The sequence below is a fragment of the Boleophthalmus pectinirostris genome, unplaced genomic scaffold (genome assembly GCF_026225935.1).
Source record: "Boleophthalmus pectinirostris isolate CB_2022bp ecotype Guang Dong unplaced genomic scaffold, ASM2622593v1 HiC_scaffold_18, whole genome shotgun sequence".
Taxonomy (NCBI): Eukaryota; Metazoa; Chordata; class Actinopteri; order Gobiiformes; family Gobiidae; genus Boleophthalmus; species Boleophthalmus pectinirostris.
In genome coordinates, this window is record NW_026571133.1 from 35181684 (window position 1) to 35196660 (window position 14977).

Consider the following 14977-nt stretch of genomic DNA (forward strand, 5'->3'; position numbering starts at 1 on the left):
ACGACTCGACTGTCAAAACTATGTCATCACTTCACAGGCATTGTTTATTGAGCAGAAAAAAACACATCAGTCGAGATGCCGGACTTTTGTGCTGCATACGGACTGAATCAGAACTGAACCAGGACTAAAACAGTACAGATCCCAGGACTGAACAAGGACTGAACTAGGACTTTAGGATTCAGTTCTGGTTTAGCCCTGGTTCAGTCCATATGCGGCGCAAAAGTCCGGCATCTCGATCGATGTTTCTTCTGTTCAATAAATAATGCCTGTGAAATGATGATGTATTTTTGACAGTCAAGTTGCGTCTGTGAATTTGTATTTGTGCCGAAGAAAGCGTAATCGCACATTTTCATTTTGTGACTGTAATTCTTGATGTTGTAACTTTTCAATTTGTATTCTGATGGATAAAATACACACAGTACATTTTACGTACGACTGGACTCATTCGAGAGTTTACGAATATTTATTTTATGCTCGACTACAGATAAATATGCACAGATTTCCCAAATATGCAAGGATTTCTATCCTATGCACATGAATATTTGTGAAAGCTTTCTTACTCCATAATTATGGAGAGCTCACATGAGGCTTGTCCATATACTGAGAATGAGAAAAATGTGTTTGTGTCCTATATGCAGGTTAAGGCACTGGCAATTGTTTTTAACTAGAGGGCACACTTCATACTGTACCTTTAAAGGGCCCATATTACAATATTTTTAATCTATGTTATAATGTTATTTCCTCATCACACACATAGTACTTGGAGTTGTGTCATTCATACATGTTTAACATGCAAATTCTACTTCATTACACTGAGTTCTCCTCTGAAATGGAAAATGCTGTTTCAACTTTTCATGTCATGTGGTAATACAGAAAGTGCTTCACTGTGTTTTTAAAGTCTCTACACCAGGGGTGTCAAACTCATTTTGGTCCAGGGGCCGTATCCAACCTACTTTGATCCCAAAGGGGCCGGATCAGAAAACTCATAGCATATATACCCCAAAAATAGCAATAATTTCAAATATTTGTGCAGAGAAACGCAAATCTATTACGGAAATCTTTTTTTAATTGATGAACTCTTTGCATGCAATTTCAACACAATGTTTTAACGTTAACTTTTATGCAAATTGGAACGAGTCCATTTTTCTTGGAAAATCCTGCACTTGGTGTCCACTTTTCTCATTTTTGTTATTTTTCTGATGAGGGTGTCACGGTCAACAGTCAAAACGATCGTCCTTTAAGAGCGTTTGGAAAGAGACAAGTCTTCATTTGTGCAGCTCTGTTGGGAGGGGCCACGTACAGAGGCTCTGGAGATGCTGTTATGCTAAGCGGCCCAGAAAATTACCAATATTTTAATAGAAAATTTAATTAAAATATTTTAGTAGAAAATCAGCCGAGGGCCAGATTAAAGGTCTTGGAGGGCCGGATCTGGCCCCCGGGCCTTATGTTTGACACCTGTGCTCTACACCTTCACTAGAATCATTTGAATAATTTCAGACCTGAAATTTCCAATCTCAATCCAATTTAGTGAACAAAAGATTGCTGTGACTTGAAAACTACGGCTTCACGACAGACTTTAATTAGGGAGGTAACAATAACTGAAATATTGTGATACTGTATCCTCAAAGTTCTCACAATAATATCGTGGACCATCAAATATATCGAATTACAAGTCTCCTTAAATTAAGAGTTATGGTGCTACATAGACCATGATCCTTTGCTCCATTTCAGTCCTTACTACATGAAGAAATAACATTTCCAAGTACTTTTAAATCTTTGTTCTTTGGATTAAGTCTTGTCAAGGCATTTTAAGAGGAAAAAACTGGCATATTCACAGTTTTGTTAACCTCCACAAAATATCGCAGTAAATATACCATGAGATTCATATCGTGAAAATATCATACCGAGAGATTTGGATATTGTAACATCCCTAATCCTGAGCCTCCCCACCATACCATGAGCTTTCCCACGATATTGCAATAAATATTGTACCGTGAGGTTCATACCGTGATGATATCGTAACGTGAGACTTGGGTATTGTTACACCCTTACTAATAATAAAGGATTACTCATACATGTGTGAATGAAACACAACACAACTCCAGGTATGTTACTGAGGAGGTAACAGCATTCTAACATGGCTAAAAGCTCACATGAGTCAATGTTGTGTATATGAGACCTTTTAAGTATTGCTTCTATATAACACAGACTTGAAAATGAAAGGCTGTAGCTGTGATTTCTATACATGTAATAGGTATTATCATCATAAGTGTGTGGTAGATTAGGTAGCAATTCACACCCTTGGCAGTTCAGTAGTGTTTAAGTCAAGATCATTTTATCCTGCTGGACGCAAGTGGTTCCTATAAGAGAAAAGAAAAAGCCTCTGTACTGGTGATGTTTGTTATGACTTCTTTTTATCGAATATTACGTAGCCCGCCTGATGATATGTGCAAAAAATAGATACTAAATTATGGCCTCAAATTATTATTTCATTCCCACAATATGCAATTCGTTCCCACGTTTTAGCTCATTTGTTCCCACGTTTTAGCTAACTCGTTCCCACATTTTAGCTCATTCGTACACATCACTATGGGGTCAGCCCATTGGTCTGACAGACCAATAGTCCAGTATACACAGTAGAACACATGAACATGACTTGTAACGTGCTTAGGATAAACCATGTGGGTGGAATTCTCGTTTGTTTACAGAGTTTGTGCCACACCGGAGCGGGGAGCCACAGACACTAACCCAGACCAAACCAGGACTAAACCAGGACTAAACCAGAACTGAACCAGGACTGAGCCAGGTCTGAACCAGGACTAAACAAGGACTGTACCAGGACTAAACCTACGCTGTGTCATTAGCGGATTATAAATATATAAATGCTGCAAGCACAGAGCTGACCGCCAGGACTAGATCAGGACTGGACCAGTAATGCACCAGCATTGGAACAGGATTGGACTAGGACTAAACCAGGACTGGACCAGGAATAAACCAGGACTGAACCAGGACTAAACAAGGACCGAAACAGAACTAAACCTATGCTGTGTCAGTAACGTGTTATAAATATATACACGCTGTAATCGCAGAGCCGATCACCAGGACTACTAGGACTGGACCAGGACTAAACTGGGACTGAAGCAGGACTGAAGCAGGACTGAACCAGGACTAAACCAGGACTAAACCTATGCAGTGTCATTAGCAGATTATAAATATATACATGCTGCAAGTGATGAACCTGATGATGATGATGATTGAACTTTGTAAAAGATGCATACTGTGTCACATACAGCTAAAAATAGTCTCAACAGATGTAAATGACAAAAGTACCTGACAGTGAAATTCATTGCTGGCATTGGATAAACTCCAAAAGGCCTTTAGATTTGTTTGGAAAGTTACTTAGATAGATAAACATATCAGGTCTGATTGATTATGGGAGAAAGGCATTTTTCTTCTGCTGACCTTCACCGTGTCTTCTGTATTTCCTTGATTTAAGAATGTTTGATGAGGTTAGGTGGCTTCCTGTAAAAGAGCCCTGTTTATCACCAGAACAATTGATTGAGTCTCATTGTACTATATCGCTTTGACAGTGATGGGACAAATAATATGAAAATGTATTTGGTGAGGCTACTGAATACCTGCATTAAAGTGTATTTTGTGATGTATTCAGTTAATGGTCCAATTGTTGGCTTTCAGATGGCATCACAACATTACATATTTACTACAGATGGGGCAGCTAATGAATTGGTGAATTGATTGAAATGCCAATTGTGTTAATATAGCAGTCACTAATAGAAATTACAAGGTTAAACTTTTACCTTTTGGATATTTCATGAGAACACAATGTAATCAATAGGAACAAGAGTGTATTACATCATCGATCTGTATTCTGAATGTCTTCCTGTTGGGTGGCATTATATTACAGTGTAAAGTGTCATAGCCTCACATTTTAATGCTGAAATACAAGCTTCTAATTATTAGAAAAAGTCACAGCAACTGTATTGGAATACAGTTACTCTTACGCACGCATTCTGAATATGTATTTTCCATACATCCTAACATTGCTCTTTGAATAAAATTTTGTTTTTCTGCTTGTGTCTCCCTCCCAGGCTCTGCTCTGCGGCGTCGCTGGCTAGTGGTCCAACTCCTAATGCAGGTATGGCTGGCAGCGAACCCCTCCCTGAGTGAGCGCCCGTGCCCCAAGAGCTGCCGCTGCGATGGCAAAATCGTCTACTGCGAGTCCAGCGCCTTTCGCGATGTGCCCAAGAACCTCTCTGGAGGCTGTGAGGGCCTTTCTCTCCGCTACAACAGCCTGGCCAGTCTACGCGCTGGGCAGTTTGTAGGTCTTAACCACCTCATATGGCTCTACTTGGATCATAACTACATCGCCACAGTGGATGCAGCGGCTTTCCAAGGAGTCCGCAGACTTAAGGAACTGATACTAAGTTCTAACAAGATCACTTCTCTCCACAACACCACATTCCACCCTGTACCTAATCTTCGCAACCTGGATCTGTCGTACAACAAACTGCAAGCCCTTCAACCCGGGCAGTTCCAGGGGCTGCGCAAACTTCTGAGCCTTCACATACGCTCAAACTCTCTGAAAACCGTCCCGATGCGCCTCTTCCAGGACTGCAGGAATCTGGAGTTCTTGGATCTTGGCTACAACCGCCTCCGCAGCATCACTCGCAATGCTTTCTCCGGCTTGGTCAAACTGACCGAGCTGCATTTGGAGCATAACCAGTTCTCAAAGATCAACTTCTCCCATTTCCCTCGTCTCTACAATCTGAGGGCATTGTATTTCCAGTGGAACCGAATCCGCTCCATGAGCCAGGGTCTAACTTGGACCTGGGCTTCCATCCAGAAAATGGATCTGTCCGGTAACGACTTAACGGAATTGGACCCAGTAGTTTACCAGTGTCTGCCCAATCTCCAAACGCTAAACCTGGATTCCAACAAGCTGACCAACGTGTCTCAGGAGGTAGTTGACGCTTGGGTATCCTTGACCACCATTAGCTTAGCAGGAAATGTTTGGGACTGCAGCCCGGCCATCTGTCCTCTGGTCGGCTGGCTCAGGAATTTCCGTGGTGCCAAGGAGACCACTATGATCTGCGCCTCTCCCAAGAAAGCCCAAGGCGAGAAGGTTATGGATGCCGTCGAAGCGTTCAGCGTATGTCAACTGTCACCTTTGACCACTCTTCGGAGCAGCCCGCCAACCCCATCCAACCTTCCCGCCCAAACCGACAAGCGTCCCGTCATCGTGGCTATCCCGACCGGATCTGGCAAGCGTGGAGGGTCTCTTCAAGGCCCCACCTCGCCATCTGCCACCCCACCTGTCGCTCCGCCGCCCGACCAAGAACTGGAACCGGTCTCCTTCCACAAAATCGTCGCCGGGAGCGTCGCGCTGTTCCTCTCTGTCGCCATGATCTTACTGGTGATTTACGTGTCTTGGAAGCGTTACCCCAGCAGCGTCAAACAACTTCAAGAGCATTCGGCGGCCGCTCGCAAACGCCGTAAGAAAGCTAGAGAAACGGAACGCACACTCAGCTCCCCGCTCCAGGAGTACTATGTGGACTACAAGCCGACCAACTCCGAGGCCATGGACGTGCTCGTCAATGGAACTGGACCATGTACCTACACCATTTCAGGCTCACGAGAATGCGAGGTATGACCCACTCTGCCATCGCCATTCCTTCCAAATCATACCATGCTCTCATCGAAGTGGGATGAGGTAATTGCTTGCTTGCTTGAGATGACAGATGCTAAATTTTTGTCTTTTCGGAAGTCTGCTACTTGAAGGCTTAGTAGCGCAAGGTACAGAAAGCGGCGGATTTGTGGATTATTTTGTTGTCATGGAAAGACAGTTGGTTTGCTGGGATGTAAGTTTGTTTTGGATGAGAGCACTATAAATGGAACGGATTACTTTCTTCTTTTAAATTTTTCCTGACTTGACAAAGTATGGCACTTAAGCTAACGTGTTTGTGTGCCTGGTTTTGTATGTGCTATGTTCACTATTTGCCATGGTGGAACATAGCTTGGACTTGGGACTTGAAGGTTGATACTGGCTCTAAATGCAGAAAGTCTGTACCTTGTCTAAAAGGGTTTTATTGTCATTGTGTTACTTCTTACTATATTTTCAATATTTATAATTTAAATGGGCTACGGATGAAAATAAAAGCAAATTAGATTGCTTTTACATATTCCCAAATGGAGGTTATATTTATCTATATGCTGTGCAATGCCCAACATTCACCTGGTTTCCTAGCAACTATCCTTATTAAAATAAATAAGAAAATACATTGTTTTCTAGTGGGATGGTAATCATATTGATGTTGATATAATTCAATTTCTATGTTTTGTTTTGATTTATTTATTTAGATGACATTAGTTATTAAATATGGTCACTGATAGGAAATATTTGTACACACTTACATATCTGTATTAATGCATTGGTTATTTGTATTCAGCAAGAAACAATGGACTGGAAACTACAGTTATAGCAATGGTCAAAATATGCACAAAAATGACTATTGCTGTTAAATGTGCTAACTATTTTTACATATAAAAAAATCATAAAATGTTCTTTCTTTTTTTTTCCAATCAACAAATCAAATAATTTTACAATAAAATGCAAAAACTTATATGCAATGCTTGTTTACTTCTTGAAATCTTAAGAGTTGACCAGTTCCTCTTAACTTTACGCATGCAAAAAGCATGAAATGTGAAATATGCCAGACACAATAACCCTAAAGCAGGATTATACACAAATGGGTATTCCAAATGTACAAAAACATGTATTCAAACTTCTTCAGCTCAAATCTAACCGTATACTACAGAAAAATGGCAAAAAAGTTCCACACTACTACAAAGACCGCTATAAAGTACTCATGACTGATCCTCTCAAAAAATATAGTTCCATCTCTCTTATATAAAACATCAAGTCGAATTAGCCCACTTACATGCATACTCTTTAACCATATCGATACTTTGCAGTTGATGTTATCAACATTCCCTGAAGATGTGATGCCAAATCTAGGTACTGCTCTGTCTGAAGCTCTGTTACTCAAGTTAGACTTAATCTGAGCATGAAGAAGTAAGTGACTTAGTTGGAACTACAACAAGAGAGTTGATTTGTGCTGTTAAACAATCCATCCATTTTCTTCAATTTATCCTTGGCCAAGTTGTGAGGACAGCAATCTCAGACTTCCCTCACGTGAGATACTTCCTCCAGCTCCTCCTGTGGTACCCCAAGGTGTTCCCAGTCTAGCCAAGAGACATAGTTCCTCTAGTGTGGAGGAACGCTGGACACGCTGTTAAACAAGTCCCTCTCAGGACCAAGAACTCTCATAATCACAAAACTTCAGGCTGTGTTTGCTAACATTTGCGCATTGTGTTTCTCCTCGGTAACTTCTGAACATTCCACCATAGGCGTACATGCGGCAGCCCCCAGCCCAATGCCACTGCACAGCATCAATATCCACGACTTTCAGGATGAACAAAAATTACTTTGTAGCAATTAATGATATAAAATAACATAGCTTTGGAATATGGAAAAGTTCACGAAATATTGCGTATAACAGGAAGCCATGAATTGACTCCTTCCACTGCAGTTGTGTTGTTAAGCTGAGAGGAGGCACTCACAGTCTGTATTCTCATTACAGTGGAGGGCAGGGTAAGCGGATGCAACATGTCCGCCGTGATTTGTGGTCCTCTTCTGCAATCAAATCAGCCCGAGCGCTCTGACTTTGCATATTTCGGCGCAGTCTGCATTCTCGAAATCCCGGTAGCCACTGGAATAAATGAAAACCGCATGCCCTGTCTTCTCTTTAAAGTGCCTATGACAGGTTTTCATGTTTTGCTAATTATTTAATGGTTATGCGGTGGGATAGTTGTGCTAAATGTTTATCATGGTTTTACATCAGTTTGTGGGGTGTTTAAAAAAAGTTTTAAAGAGTACAAAAATATAAAAAGTAATATCACAACCTACGTCATCAACACTGGAAATTCAATCGAAAATGCAGGGACAATGCACAACAAACATTTTTTTTTTCCATAGACATGAACATATCTAACTAGGAAGTGTTCATGGGGGCACTTCCAGCTCCATCGACTTGCAAAAAAGTGAGCATCAAACCACCATGTTTGATTTCCCAGTGGGATGCGTCTATTAAAATCAGTCTTTTCAAGTCTTTTGAACCACATCACTTTTGTTTCTGGTTCTGATATTGTCATATTTTTGTTATGGGATTTGGACATCATAATTGTGTGATTGTTGGATGTCCTGGCAGCGGAAAATGGCTCAAGAAATGGGCTTCGGAAGTTTACGAACTCCGTAACTGCAAGAGGGAATCAAATCTGTGTGACTGGAGCGCCATCAAAGCAAAATCCCGATACTTCGCTCAACCTTGGTTACGAATTTTAAAAGTTAACACCAAAGCGAAAGGCACCAGCTGTTCACCAAGAAACACCTTCCACTGCAAAGTGACCAAGACATGATGTTGCTGTAAAGCCAGTTGAATAATAAAGTGTGAGATCAACCTGCTCGTCTTCTGCACCTCACACTTAACAAACGAGATTTTGCTTTGATGGCACTCTACATACAAAAAGTTCTGATTCCCTTTTGTAGTTATGGAGTTCACAAACTTCTGACGCCCATTTTCTGCTGTCAGGACATCCAACAACCACACAATTATGATGTCCAAATCCCATAACTATAATATAACAATATCAGAACCAGAAACAAAAGCGATATCATTCAAGAGACTTGAAAAGATTGGCTTTGATAATACACGCATCCCGCTGGGAAATGAAACATGGCGGTTCGATGCTACCTTTTTCGGAGGATCTTTCCCAGTATGCATTGCACGATGACCAGAAGTCTGAAATTCAGGATGTATGTATTGACTTTACATTGTAAAATCTTCGCCTCTCTCTCTGTTACTGCTGCAGTGAGCCTCGTCATTTTGGTTTTAAAATGTGCATATTAACCTTTTCTACATGATCCTGGTGTTTTTATTTCGGTGTTTTGTATGTAAATAATTTCCTATTCCAAATTTTTCTCTTACAACTGCTATTCTCATGAGCTTCAATTGACTGGAGCTGAATGCTGTGGATGACGTCGCACTCCCTTAGTCCGCTTTTTATATAGTCTATGATTTTATTTTATTTTTTTCATACTGTTTAAACAGCACAAAAAAAATCATTATGGTTGCTATGTAACAGCTAAGGAATTGCCACCAAATATAATAAATACATAAATAATAAAATTAATACATGAAAACTGAAAAAAATCTGCATGATTTTTACTAAAATCTTAAGGATAATTAGGTTAATATATGCTAATACATGCATTTTAAATTAAATAAAGCAGAAAATGGCTTGCATTTATAGCTATGTCTCTCGAAAGCCCCGTTAGCAAGCTCATAAAGCAATCTATAAAGTAGCAGTCTGCAGAGGCACTGATAGTGTGTACTGGTCTAATAGTACAAGTGGCCCTAGGCTTTGGCCAGCCTTTTCTCCTCACCACACAAATAGGCCAGTAATATATATGTAGAGAAATGTTGCTTAGTGGCAGGTAGAGTAATGCTAGTCCGTCGAGTGAAGCTGGAATGGTACAATTATATGTCAGGTGCAGGGAAGGGAGTGAGACATGAGCAGATAGGATTCCCACATTACCCCTGTCTGTAGATAGTGGATTAAGGAGTCGGACTTCAAAGTGTCTTAATAGGTCGGTTGTAAAATGGACTTCAGTTTCAAGTATCTTCTAATGTATGTTTAAAGCCAAGTACAACTTATTTTTATTAACATTTTCTTCACAGATTTTGTTTTTGTTTTTGTTCAATTAAAGAAAAGTGAAAAAATAATGCCAATATACCAATATAAAGCATAATAGAGTAAGGTTGTCAAAAGCAGTATCGAAATACACCTTTGAGCAAGTTTCTGTACTAAAAAAGTCACATTGACAGAACACAAATGAACCTTTCCTGAATAGCTTTAGAATGATCTTGAGCTTTATCAGAAGTATAAGAGCCCATAGATGAGTATAGACCATGGACCACTATGCAACCTACCTAGACGACCAGTGTTGGGAAGGTTACTTTTAAAATGTAATCCCCTACAGATTACAGATTACACACCCCAAAATGTAGTTTGTAACGTAATCCATTAAATTACTTAAAGTGAGTAACGTAATCTGATTACTTTGGATTACTTGATATTGTCATGTTTTTTTAAACGACATGAATGTAGCAACCACATCCTGAAAATTCTTGTTTGTTGTCTTAAAATTGTCTGAGCCCAAGTCTCCATGAATAAGCAACTGTTTGCTGTAGAGAAACAAAGACCACGATATCTTAATATAAGAGGTTTTGTCTGTTAAAAGACAGTAACAAGATCAGCCTTTCCTTCACCAGATTAAAAAATATTATTGATAGAGAAATTATTTTTTATATGAGATCACCTTAAATTATGTCAACCTACTGTTAGGTGTCATGTTGTTTAGACCTGGTTTAGTCCTGGTTTAGTCCCTGTTTAGTCCTGATTTTTAGACCTGGTTTACTCCTGATTTTAGACCTGGTTTAGACCAGGTCTAGACCAGGTCTTTAGTTCTGGTTTAGTCATGGTTTAGTCCTAGTTTAAACCTGGTTCAGTCCTGCTTTAGTCCTGGTTTAGTCCTGGATTAGTCCTGGTTTTGGTCCTGGTGTTAGTTCTGGTTTAGAGGTGCACAGGAGGAAGCGCGGTTTACGCGAGAAAACACGTTCCATACGCGGCGCACGAGACAACGGTGTCCGCGCTGTAACTACGGAAGGAGACGTGGTCCGTGGGTTCTCAGGTTGATGACGATGATGAAGGTGTGTGTTTGTGTGTGTTTGTGTGTTTGTGTTTGTGTGTGTTGTGTGCACGTCCACTCATGTCGCAGGTCAGTAGTGCAGATATTATGAGTCTATGCAGGTTGTTTTCACCAGTGCCAGTAGCTCCTGTTTCACATTTAAGTTGTAGGCAATTTTATATTATATATATTTTTATATATATATATATCTCACATCGGGAGAAGAATTTCCAAGACACAAATGCATTTTTACCAATGCACTGCTGCTTCCATTGTGTGACTGACACCGCCAACTTTAACATGACGTTTACATCGCTCTTATTGCGCGCGTTCTGTTTGGGTTTCCGGCAATGAGTGGAATTACCGAAATAAAAAAATAAATAAATGGGATGTAGCACAAAATGTGAAAACAGGAAAATACCACCTTGTAATCCACTTATTTCAGCAAAGTAACTGTAATCCAATTACCACTCATTGAAACAGTAACTGTAACGGAATACAGTTACTCATAATTTGTACTCTGATTACGTAACGGCGGTACATGTAATCTGTTACTCCCCAACACTGTAGACGACTGAGGGACTTTACAGATATATGGTAATATATAAGTATTACAATTTAATGTTGAAAATTGCATTCTATTCTCTGAAGAGTGTTTCTATTAGCATTGTGGTATCAGAATTGGTATTGAGTATCAAGTCTATTCCTCAGTATCGAAATCAAATTTGAATTCTTAGTATTGTAACACTAGAGTAGAGACAGAGACTTTTATGTCTCTGCATTCAGCACATGATTTACTTCATTTACATATAGTCTACTAAATACTGCCAGTTCATTCAAATAATATTCAGTTCTACTTTTTTTTTTTTTTTTTTTTTTTTTACAAGTTTCTTGCTCTGAGTATTGCTCAGTAATTTAACTTAGGCATTTTAAGACCTATGGCGTATGTTGCTATGGACCAGAGTCGTGACTTGGACTCGAGTCAGACTTGAGACTTTAGAACTTGAGACTTCACTTGATAAAATGGATTAAGACTTGGGACTTGATTTGGACTTGAAGGTCAATGACTTGGGACTTGACTCAAACTTGAGGCCTGTGACTTGAGAAGACTTGAGAAGCACTTTTAAATCAGAATTCTTTCTATTCTGTCTGTAATGATTCAGTCTAAGATCTTGTCAAGACATTTCAAAAGGAAAAAAATGCATTTCTACAACTCTTATATACTCTATATATATATATATATATAATATATATATATATTATATATATATTATATATATATATATATATATATATATTATATATATAATGACTTACAACAACAATAAAAGTACAATTTATCTTAAAAGTCATATAAATTCCAAAAATATAAGGTATATTTGGTACTTTGGTTTAAAGACTTGAAAAGACTTGAAGCTCAAAGCAGATGACTTGGACTTGACTTGGACTCGAGACTCGACTTGGACTTGCTTGTCTTTGACTTGGGACTTGAGATCAAAGACTTGAGACTTACTGGAGACTTGCAAAACAGTGACTTGATCTCACCTCTGCTGTAGACGACAGAAAACTGTTCACCGTACTTTAATACCCGGAAATTTATTGTGTAAAGATTGCGAAGGCGTTAAAAACATTACTGGGAAACTATTTTTATTACTTTCTTGGAACAATATGATCTCAGACTTCTTAGGCATTAGATACACAACATATGTTCACAGGAATCGCTTCAAAACATTTATATTTTTAATTAACTTGTGCTATGGCGTTTACTCAATTATTACAGTGATTTATTCTCTCAACAAACATAAGTGTGAAACAATAAACTGGAGCAGTGTTTGAACATACACAGCTGATATGATACAGGATGTTAAAGGTGCATTGTGTAACTTTTCTACGGACCCCCAACCAGAAAGTTTAGTGCATCTTTAATATTAGAAAAATCAGTGTGATCTTGATTTGCATGAAAATGAGAAGGCTTTTAGAATGAGGTGACATCTATCCCTTCATTCATTTTATTTAATGAACATCTGCAAATGTATTTATGAAGCTCAAATGGATAATTATGTGATTCGGTACAGCATCATTACAGCTCTATTAAAATTTTAGAAAAGTGGAGATGACAGCATTTAATATTCAGAATTGTGTTTGGACATTGTGTTTGTTTCTAATTTGAGACTTAATTATAATAAACACACTCAATTAAAGGGGCGGTACCTTTTTTTTTTTTTTTTTTCATTTATTTGAGAAAAATGTGTCTTGCCGAACTACACATATATTTTATAATAATTACCGCTGTCTACTGTCCACATCTAATCATAAATGTTGTATTGTCTGGGAAACAGAAAGCATGGTAGTTGTTGTTAGCTTTACTGTGATGGCAAAACTCCACACTGGTCTCCGAAAGTTGATAAAAGAGCTTATAAACTCATCACGGTGAATAATTAGGATGCTAAAATGCATAAAGTTTGGAATAGCTTTGGACCACAGCAAACCATTTAAAATTAACTCGTTTTGTTTTAAGATGGTAAAAATCTGGTACAGTGCCTTTAACTTCTTATTCAGCTAATAGCCTATATCAGTGGTCCCCAACCCTTTATAGGCCACGGACCGGTTTTATATCCGACAATATTTCGTGACAAGATTTTGATGGGGGTACATTCCGCACAGCATACGGGAGAAGGGACAGTCCGTGCAACCTACCATACAGCCTATACTTAAAGGGCCCATATAATGCTCAGGACCGTCCCTCCACACCTCTAAACCAGAACTAAAACAGGACTAAATCAAAACTAAAACCAGAACTAAACCAGGTCTAAAACAGGACTAAACCAGGTCTAAAACAGGACTAAAACAGGTCTAAAACCAGGACTAAAACAGGTCTTAAACCGATCTAAAACAGGGTCTAAAACAGGTCTAAAAGAGGGTCTAAAACAGGTTTAAAACTGATCTAAAACAAGGTCTAAAACCGGTCTAAAACCGATCTAATACAGGTCTAAAAACAGGACTAAAACAGGACTAAACCAGGTCTAAAATAGGACCAAAACAGGTCTAAAACAGGACTAAAACTGGTCTAAAACAGGACTAAAAATGGTCTAAAAATGGTCTAAAACAGGGTCTAAAATCAGGACTAAAACAGGTATAAAACAAGTTCTAAAACAGATCTAAAACAGGTGTAAAACCAGGACTAAAACAATCCAAATTTCTATTCAAAAATATATGTAGACTTGTGTTTTGTTTCATTCACGTATGTTTAACACACAAATCCTGCATAGGCTCAGTTCTTTTCTCAAACAAAAAACTCTGTTGCATCTTGTGATGTCATATGGTCATACAGGAAGTGCTCCAGTGTGTTTTTAAACTCCACTCGCATTTACTACAATTATTTGGATAATTTCAGCCCTCAAATTGCCAGTCTCTGCTGAACTAAAACTAAAAGGTAGCTCTTAACTTGAAAACTACCACTATGTATATTTTTTGAGGAAGTAACAACATTCTAGCTCCTGAAATTTCCTTCCAAGTAATTCCCCTTGTGGATCAATAAAGTGTGTGTAAGTCTAAAGCTCACAAGAGTCAATTTTGCATAGTGTAGGACCTTTAATACTTAAAATGATTTCAAAATTGCAACGAGCGTGCTACCTTCTACCCCATCCCGTCGTCTTGTCTAGTGCCCCCAGCTATTCCGCCTGCCCTATTAATAGCCATATGCAGCATCATACGGCGTGGGCGGGGCTTATTCCTGACCTAAAAAGTCCATTGTGTGGGTTCATATAGCACATCGCATGCGCCGTCTTCCTCGGCCCAAAATGGAGATCACGTATCGCCGTAAAGCATAACATTTCACATTATAATTATAGCCTTGACAATTAGCTGTTATCTTGGCTAGACTCAACCTGCTAATTTGCAAAGGTTTTTTATACTGTGACCCCAATTAAATATGAATTGCGGCATGGAAAAAAAGTACATAGATGTCATGTGATGTGAAAGAAACTGCCAACACGTGGTATATTAACCATGACGAAAATGCTAATTATGCTAAGCGCTAACGTGGTCCCAGAATGGAAGACAGTGAAGAGATTTTTTTAAATTTATGATATACACTTTTTATAACTACCAAGGGGGAAAAAGGTATAAAAGGAGATAAAAGAGACCAAT

At 38.9% G+C, this 14977-nt stretch overlaps 1 protein-coding gene across 1 annotated transcript in view; it reads left to right on the top strand.

The window, feature by feature from the left end:
* Positions 1-14977, top strand: part of LOC110166377 (leucine-rich repeat transmembrane neuronal protein 4) — a 379030-nt gene that overhangs the window by 63972 nt on the left and 300081 nt on the right. Inside the window, exon 2 of the mRNA XM_055153199.1 lies at positions 4110-5665. Within this exon, the coding sequence (XP_055009174.1) occupies positions 4110-5665 (1556 nt within the window). The remainder of the gene's footprint in view (positions 1-4109; positions 5666-14977) is intronic.